The sequence below is a fragment of the Athene cunicularia genome (assembly GCF_003259725.1).
Source record: "Athene cunicularia isolate RWA chromosome 1 unlocalized genomic scaffold, athCun1 chr1_part2, whole genome shotgun sequence".
Lineage (NCBI taxonomy): Eukaryota > Metazoa > Chordata > Aves > Strigiformes > Strigidae > Athene > Athene cunicularia.
The window spans coordinates 81,692,707-81,701,595 of NW_020799092.1; the positions used below are offsets into that span (position 1 = coordinate 81,692,707).

Below are 8,889 nucleotides of genomic sequence, written 5' to 3' on the forward strand. Positions count from 1 at the left end.
TCTATACTGCTCTGTAGCAATCGGACACTGCCTCACAGATTCACCTAGCTTTAAAGTAAGGGAAGCAAAGCTGTCAAAAGTCCTGGATTTCATTGTGGAAAAATAATATTTGGGAAGGGAAAGGTGCCTTCATGGGGCCCGTGGGGCTTTAGAAAATGATATTAAGGATGGTCTTTGTGTTCAGCACTGACAATTATCCTTCCTCCTCCTTGATGTCTGTGGGAACTCAGGGGGCTTAGCGTGTTTGAAAGGGTCGCCGGGGATTTGTGTTCAATCTGTCAATTTTGGGGGGTGCTCTGAAGGAAGCGACATCCAGCTTTGTGCTTCACCCTGAGCAGAGCTGGGCTGGTACCGCCTTTAAACGCCCGGCTGAGGGGCGCGGTGGGTCCCTCCGCTGGGAAGAGGAGGTATTCCTTCCTCAGCCGTACACCACCCTCTAGCTGGCAAAGAAAACCTGGTCCCAGCACATCCGTGGCGGCAGGGATGAGCTCAGAGGGTCCCAGCACATCCGTGGCGGCAGGGATGAGCTCAGAGGGTTGGCTCTGCCAACTTCAATTAACCCTTTAGACGATGGCCCTGAAGGGGCTGCACAAAGGGGCAGCTGCTACCTGGAGGCTGTCAGGTTTTATCGGGTTAGTTTGTGTCTCCTCTCTCTCTCTCCCGGAGAGCTGAGCCTGGATGACTTTGGTAAGCAGGAGGGAGGGTGTAACTGTATCCTGGGAGGGGGGAGGCGCGTTGTTTGGTGGGTGGCCATAGCAGGGTTCTCAGTAACGGCCATGCTGGTCTCTCCTGCAGCGGGAGTCAGCTCATTACTTCGGTTACGTATACTTCAGGCAAGTCAAGGACAGCTCCATGAAGAGAGGTTATTTTCAGAAGGTGAGTACTGCAACCAGATAGCTCTCTACTCCCAGCTGGTAACGTAGCTGTAAAAAGGCACCTATCCATAGCTGTAAAATAGCACCACTTCCTACGTGCCACCCCCAGTGTTTCTGCAGGAAACGGCAAAGGTCAGGGCGAACAGGAATATGTGGAAAGTGTCGTTCCAAACAAACCTGGGTGCCGTTGCCATGGTGCCTCAATCACATGAGCGGTGACCTGCTGTCTGAATCATGAGATCCTGAAGGACTCCAGCAGTTGCTTCAGTACGTACTCTAGCGTCAGGTAGTGAGAGGAGCTGCTTCGTTACTGCGGGCCGGGCGAGTGACGCCTTACCCCTGCTCTTATTGTTGCTTTCATCTTCTTCTAGTACCTGTCTGGGAATGGATTTCCAGCTGGGCTGATTGCTTCTGTCTAGCAGCAGTGGCACTGCTGGTACCTCACCAACCTTGTCTCTTATCATAAATTCCTTTCACACAGACACTGGAAAAATAATATAAACTGCATAATTATTTCAGCATAAACGCACCGAGTGCTTTGCATTATTCAGATGGATTGTTATGGTCACTGCCTGAGAGAGAGTGGAATTTCAGACTTCTTCTAGAGAAGGAAAATATTTTACTTTGATCCTGAGATCCCTTTTTCTCCATGGGTCTGTGGAATTACTCTTCAAACCTGCTCTTCAAAGAGTGCTGCTTCCTAGCAGATCCGTCAGGAGGTGGGGATGCTGCTCCGTCCCAGCTGTACTTTCACTCCTCCACCTCCAGCCGGTGACATGGAGTGCCTTTCAGAGACGCTAATACAGAAATGAGTTTCCCCATCTCCACTAAAGTGGTGGGTTGATCGCTCAGAAAGCTGGAGGATGAGAGAAACTGGGCAACATGGGGACCTCAGAGCAGATAGTTGTAAGTCTACCACAGAGCGACTGGTACAAAAGCAGTGGGCACATGGAATGCCTCTGTGAAGTGTGTTGTCATGCTACAGTGGGGTTTTTTATTTGAAATGGCAAAGTTTTGAGTTGGAAACGAGCTGTTTAAATGACCATTGCTGAAATTTCCACTGGATCCTAGTTAATGTATTCGTTAATGATTAGAGGAAGAGAATAATCAGCATAGTAATGAAAAAACCCCCAGTGGGACTGATTTGGAAAAGCTGTAAAAAACAGTGCTATGTTTCACAAAGAAGCATTAGAAAGAAGCCAAAACAACGACAAAAACCAGCATTGCTGGCAACAAATCAGCATTATTTCAAGTTACTTTGCTCTTCCCCACAATTCCTTTATTTGGTTTATTCTCCCTAGTTTCAGTTTCAGTGGTCTGCTCCTTTGCACATCTCTGTCTGATAGGGTTGGTTTGGTCGCTTTGAACCTATCAGGAATTTATTTTTGTTTTCCCTCCAGCTGATCTTTTGGTAGGTCACAATCCCATCCCTCTTAGTTGGTAGAAGCTACCAGCAGTGCTTATTCATCAAAGAAAAATCTCCTTGTCTGTGCTGATACCCAGGGTCTCCTGAAGCCGGAAGGCTCGACGACTACAGAGCTGGCAAGAATTCCACCAGTAAAAGTGCTGGAGCTCTCCCATGGTTTTCATGTTGGTTTTTAGGTGTAGCCCTCTAGTAAGCAGTATAAGTGTATGCAGCGCTAGAAGTGATCGCGTCAGGGGGTCTGTGACTCCTAAATGTACCTTTTTTCAGTCACTGGTGCTGGTGTCACGCCTTCCATACGTGAACTTGTTCCAGTCCCTGCTGCAGCTGATTGCTCCGGAATACTTCGACAAGCTGGAGCCGTGCCTGGAGGCAGGTGAGCAGTCGGATCTGGGAGGGAGACTTTGCAGGTTGAAATCTTTCAGACCCTTTATCTGCAGGTTCTTGAAGGACAGCTGAAATGTTCCAAATCGGTTCATTCTGGAACAAATTCCAACAGGGAAAAAACTTCCATCCAAGCTTGTCAAAATTATAACCAGCTGTAAAGGGATGCATTAATGGGAAATGTCTGACAACCGTAATAGATTACACTGTCAGTTTTGCATACAGTATATCCCCAGAGAGAGGAAAAAACTGCTAATGCTCCGTCTCCGTCTAGATCTTCATTGCACTAGTCAGCCTAACCATGACTGACCGACCGAGCCGTGCTGCTGGCCCAGCCGAGTCTGGTGTCTGACCTAAACTTGCACGATTATTTGCTGGAGCGTTTGTCTGCAGCTAGCCAGGGGCACACGTGAACAAGGGATGGGCTGTAATTAAATTGGCAGAACTCACAGGACTGGCTGAATGAGCTGTATTGACCTTCCTATTAAACTTTTTTTCTTTCCCTGTGTCTCTGCAGTGTGCAATGAGATCGATCAGTGGCCGCCTCCTGTGCCGGGACAGACTCTGAACCTTCCAGTGATGGGAGTTGTCATTCAGGTACTTCTTGGTGATGGTCTGTACTCAGCAACAGACTGAGGCAATCTGGGAAGTGGGACACGTATTCCCTTTCCTTCTGGATGCTAAAATTGCTCTTTACTCTAGATCCTTTCCCTTTATTCCTAACCTCTGTACAGTTAGAATTGAGGAAGCTTTCTCAGGTGGGTGTTTGTTAGGAGAGCAAGCAGTGTGTGTGCATGCTGACTGATCCCATCTCCCTGGATAATCTCTCTGGTTTTATTTGTAATCTAGGTGAGAATCCCATCAAGGGTGGATAAGCCAGGATCAAGCCCGGTGAAGCAGTTCAATCAGGAGGTGAGATGACGTGTGGCACAACACAAGCCAGTGATGAGTCTAGACTACTAAGGAGGGAGGGCGGAGAAGAACTGGCACTCTTTCAGCCCATTTTAGCCTATTTGAAACCACACTGGCCTGGGACTAACGTGGTTTAAGCTACCCATCTGGTTCAGACTGCACGCTCTAGCCTGTGTCTTTCAGAACAGGACGCTGCACAGAATTGCTGTGCTTCAGGTCGGGTGCGCGCGTTGTTCCCCCAGTTTTGGTTCACTTTGCCTTTCCTGGGAATTCAGGGGTAGGCAGGGCTCTCTTCACGAGACCCTACCTTAGTGTTCTCTGTTGTTTTGCAGCATTTGCTGTCTGAGCATCTTTACTGCTTTTATTCAGCTTTGGTTTTGATTCTTGTTCATTTGTTTTCTTTTTTTTTTTTCCCTTTTTCTCTCCTTTGGATAATGCTCTCGTATTTCACACCTTTTGGTACCCACATTACCAACCCTTATTGTCTCTACTGTATCTTAAGCTCTGCCTTGCACCAGAGGATAGTTTCCTATCTCTAAAATAAAGTAGCAGGCACAGGAAGTCTTTTGTACCTTGAAAAGAAGGGATTCTTGACTATCTTCTAGCAAAGGAAATTCATTTGGACCCTGAATGCCTAACCCATATCTCTTCCTGGCTCACACCTCTAAGCATTAACCGTGTTCTCTTCTTTTTGTGCTGCTTGTCGAGGGAGCTGCGTTGGGATTGGTGTTGTCAGGTTAGATGGTATTTCGGTCAGGATGCTTCCATGTACTAACAGGTTTGGGTTTGTTTGTGGTTTTTTCCTTCCTCATTTAGAATCTGTTACCAGCCCCACTGGTTCTCCCCAGCATTCACGAACTGGATCTCTTCAGGTGAGAGCCACCATCCTTGCAACCTTCTCCTCTTCCGTCTGCTTCCCCCTCTCCCTCCTCAGAGTATTCTATAAATTATAGGGATGATGAAGAAGAAGAAATCAGTGCTTTGCAGGGTGTCAGTTAGAATCCGGGTTCGCAGAGCTCGTGCAGTGTTTAAGCCTGGGTGTGCTGCCCCCCACAGAACCCCCATATGCTGGTGAGAGGAGGGTTTCTTTTCTCGGCCTCAGCTGTGATCAGCTTAAGCTCTGAAGCGTACCCGTCTGAATCAAACTTCTCAGCATTCTAGGTGCTGTTCTCACAGACATCTCCTGTAATCCACGTGCATCATCTTTGCTTTGAGAGCAGCACGACCAGCCCAGTGCTTTACATTGCTCAGAGCGTTTCCTTTAAACACCTCTAAATTGATCGAGCAACAGCGTGTGTAAAGCCACATGGCATTCTGTTGTGGGGGCCTAAAAATCAATCCTAGATCCCAAATTCCCAGCCAGAAGCCCATCTGGATAGGCTCACACACGGCAATTGTGTCTGGTCTTTTCTGAACTGCGTTTCTAACTCCTTCCTGTCACTGACAGGTGTTTCCAGCCGGTGTTAATTCACATCCAGATGCTGTGGGAGCTGATGTTACTAGGAGAGCCCATAGTTGTAATGGCACCATCCCCTACCGTGTCCTCAGAAATGGTTCTGGCACTCACCAGGTAATGCCCTCGAATTCTGACATACTGGTAACCGTACTCATGAATTCTGACAGTTTCTCTCTTTCAGATCCTCTCTCCTCCCGAGTCAGCTGTGTTAGATTTAGTTTGCGTGTAAGGCAAAAGGCGCAGCAAGAGAGTCTTGCTCGTATCCCACCAGTGGTGGAGAAAAGGGGATCTCCCATGTTGGGAGACCTGACGGTTCACAGCCCCGAGGAACTTTGTCTCCCTGGCTTTGAACTTTGCTTGAGCAAAAAACCAAAAAAAAGCCCCAAACTCCTCCAAAGTGTTACCTCTGTCAGGACAAAACTGCTCTAGGACATAAACCTGATGTAAATACACATTCCTCTTCTGTGAAGTTTGTCTGGCAACTCCCCTGTCTGTTGTTACAGCTGCCTTGCTCCTCTGAGGTACTGCTGCGACTACCGCCCCTATTTCACTATCCATGACAGCGAATTTAAGGAGTACACCACCAGGACACAAGCGCCGTAAGTAGCCAGGAGACCCTTGCTACCTGCTCACTGCCGGCTGTGTGAAGGAAACCCTGAGGTTAGCATTGTTCTGCTTTTCTTTTCCCCCGCTCTTTCTAGGCCAAACATTGTTGTGGGAGTCACAAACCCTTTCTTTATCAAAACTCTCCAGCACTGGCCGCACATTCTTCGGGTTGGGGAGCTCAGAATGTCAGGTAAGGCCGGAACCAAAGTCCCGTCATGCTGGTAGGCCTTGCTAGGGGCGAGTAGTGAGCTGAGAGCTGCAGCATTAGCTGTTGTTTCGCACCTCTGCGTCCCTCTGAGAGCTGAGAAGCGGAAGGGAGGTCTCCACTCTGCCCCAGGTGATGCTCAGGGTGAGCACAAGCAATGAGGAAGACAAGTTGAGAGGATAACTTGCTGTGGGTTTGTTGTTTGTTTTTTTTTTTCCTGAAGCTTTAAGAAAAGGAGAAGTCCATCCTGGGCAGGAAGGAGAAAGTTACAGAGAGTTGAAGATTATTATAGAGATTATTATCTATGAAGATTATTATCTATGAAGATTATTTTACATATTATTACCTATGAAGCCAAGAAAACCTCTAGGTTGAGGAGTGGGTTTTTTTGCAATGCCTCCTTAACATGTTCCAGAATTTCAGCAGGAAGGTTAGCAGATGAGAAGGCTCACACGGGGGTAGAGTTAAGGGAGGATCTGGCTGGAGGTGTCCAAGGGTGGACGTTCTCGGTGCGGGGGCTCGCCGTGCCGTGGCTGTGAGGGCGGGTCCGGAGCCGCAACAGTCACTCGGTGTCTTTCTGCAGGAGACCTGCCCAAGCAGGTTAAGGTGAAGAAGCTAGCTAAGCTGAAAACTCTAGACACGAAACCAGGTAGGTCCCTTTGTCCGACATTATTTAATTTTGTTTCCCCTTCCACGGGGGGGATTTTGCAGGCGTGAGGACACGGCATACCTTGTTCTTTGCATCTCAACAAATGGACATTCTGGTGTTACCATCTTCTCGCTCCTTCTCACCTTCACACACTTACCTGCTCCTCAGTACAGAAAAACTGTACATCTTTGTTCTGAGGTTGGAAAAAGCCAATATGAAGGAATCGAATGAATTATTTTAGTGTTGGGAGAACAGCTTCTGATTTTCCTGGGTTCATTTAACGTATCACGCCTGCTTTTTAGATGCGATGGAAGTCAAAGGAACTTGCTTACCCAGAGAGAGCTGTCACTGAACTAACTGTTCACCTCGGGCCTAGCCGTAAGCTGGCTCCAGTAAGTTATCTCGCCATAAGCTTAGCGTAGGAAGGTCCTTCAGATAGTTCAGTGTCCTTAAACCCTGCTGTGAGTAGTGGCTGCACTAGCAAATTCCTCATTTTTAAATTATTTTTTTTTAATTATCCACACGCAGAGCTGCCAGGGTTTGTGCTAGGAATTTCGGTTCTGCTGTCCCCGCACTATGTAGTAGCGCCTCCTCTAGATACGTGGGCAAAGATTTGTTTCTAATTTCCGCTTTTTTTCCTGGTTTTATGTTGTTTTTTTTTTCAATCTAGGAATCTATACTTCTTACAAAACATTCCTTCACAAAGACAAAACCCTGATAAAGAGATTACTAAAGGTAGGCGCTTTCCACTCTGTCCTGCATCCTGCGTGCCATTGTGGGGAAACCGTGCAAACAGCCTGGCTTAACCCATAAAACTCCAGAGAGAACAGACTTTTTGCTGTGTGTAGTGATTTAGTCAAGTATACCTGGGCACGTTTATCACACCAGTTTTAAAATTATTGAGCTGATATTACGGCTTAAACACTGGCTCCGAGCTCACAACCAAATTAAGAACAATCCTTATCAAAAAAAGAGCCTGAAAAAAGAGATTCTGTGTAGTTGCGACGGGAGTGATGCGTTTAACTAGGTGGGGGGAGGATGGATTTGGGGCGGTGCAGGTTTCCAGACTCCTCTGGACTGGTTCCTTATAGCATTTGCACGTTCTGCGTCCACCTGCCCGAGGCAGGAGCCGCTTTGTGAACACGCTCTTGTGCTCGCAGGGGATCCAGCGGAAGCGCCCGTCCGAAGTCCAGAGTGCTCTGCTGAGGCGTCACCTCCTGGAGCTCACCCAGAGCTTCATTATTCCCCTGGTGAGTTGAGCAGAGACTTGTCAGAGCACGGGGAGGCCAACGGGAGGTGCTTGAGTGATGAGTTGGCACTTGCCCTCTTTTATTCACCCCTACCTGAGCAGCTGTAATAGATGCAGGAAGTGGCCCTCTAGAGAGATCTTCTACTCCGTGGAAAGGAGCTAAATGGCTCTTGAATGCAAATGTCAGTCATTAGTGTTGGATCTGCAGGTTGGGTATGCAGCAGGCCGCGTGTGAAGACGGAACGTGGCTTCCTGCCATGCAGGAATAGGTGTTCCCTGTTTGGTTCCAACGCCAACCCTTTGCTCTCTTCAGCAGGGAGGCAAAGCAGGTACATAGGGAAGGGACGGGAGCCCAGAACATTCCTCTTCCCCTCTGCCAGTGCCAAACCTGCCCTTCTGGCTTTGGGAAGCTCTGCTGTAGAGCTTCAGAGCCTGTCCCCGTGGCGATCACCCCCCGAAGGCACACTTTAGCAAATGCTTTCTTCCAAGCCCTCCCCCTCCAGTCCCACCGCAGACCTGCTGGTGCTGTTTTGGTGACCGTCCTGTCGGCCAAGTTTGGCTCCTCCACTCGTGTTTCTCCATCATCTTGGCAGGTATCACGTGGGAGGACTGAGCATCTTCTCAGATTCCAGTCCCTCCTGCCAGCTTCTTCCCACCTGGCCTTTTCTCACACGCCGCACTTAGGATTCTTGCAGCGTGGTTTTGTGACCTGGCACCTGGTGGGAAACGAGCTGGAACGCTCAGGCTTGTGTAAAAATGCAATTATAAAATAAAAACCCCGGGAGAGTAGGAGCCTGCTGGCTGGGCCTGTGATGCTTTGGAGAAGACTGTCAGACTCGGTGACCACACAAGAGGCTCCTCACTTGTTGGAGCTTTTTTTTTTGAATTTTTTAAAAATTTCTTCTTAGGAGCATTATATTGCAAGTCTGATGCCTCTGCAGAGGGCCATTACGCCGTGGAAGGTACGTTCAGTTGTGCAGGGGCTTCTGCTTTCCTTTGTCTGCGGGGACTGGGAATAGTTATGCCATCTGCTGATCCCATACTCTGATACTCTGCATGAACTTCCCTCGTTGAAGGAAGAGGGTTATTACTCCTTTAACCAAAAAAAAAAAAAAAAAAAAAAAAAAAAA

At 48.2% G+C, this 8,889-nt stretch overlaps 1 protein-coding gene and 1 long non-coding RNA gene across 2 annotated transcripts; one reads left to right on the top strand and one right to left on the bottom strand.

The window, feature by feature from the left end:
- The first annotated feature begins 570 nt into the window (after window positions 1–570).
- Window positions 571–8,859, top strand: LOC113491272 (protein DENND6B-like). Its single transcript, XM_026868039.1, has 13 exons — window positions 571–632; window positions 780–876; window positions 2,569–2,674; window positions 3,200–3,279; window positions 3,532–3,594; window positions 4,411–4,466; window positions 5,042–5,164; window positions 5,554–5,649; window positions 5,752–5,846; window positions 6,445–6,510; window positions 7,181–7,245; window positions 7,671–7,760; window positions 8,668–8,859. Exons 1-13 carry the CDS (start codon window positions 571–573, stop codon window positions 8,776–8,778), a joined length of 1,110 nt encoding a protein of 369 aa, XP_026723840.1. The 3' UTR covers window positions 8,779–8,859.
- On the bottom strand, window positions 6,067–6,438 carry LOC113490431. The gene is made up of 2 exons (XR_003400235.1): window positions 6,208–6,438; window positions 6,067–6,163 (listed from the first exon to the last, which is right to left on the bottom strand). It is a non-coding gene; the product is annotated as an uncharacterized LOC113490431 (long non-coding RNA).
- Window positions 8,860–8,889: the final 30 nt, after the last annotated feature.

Excerpts from the sequence above, each read along its gene's own strand:
- LOC113491272 (XM_026868039.1), top strand. The coding sequence starts at position 571 with ATGGCCCTGAAGGGGCTGCACAAAGGGGCAGCTGCTACCTGGAGGCTG. Across the intron at positions 3,595-4,410 it reads TGAAGCAGTTCAATCAGGAG|AATCTGTTACCAGCCCCACT; the intron begins GTGAGATGACGT and ends TTCCTCATTTAG. Across the intron at positions 6,511-7,180 it reads AACTCTAGACACGAAACCAG|GAATCTATACTTCTTACAAA; the intron begins GTAGGTCCCTTT and ends TTTTCAATCTAG.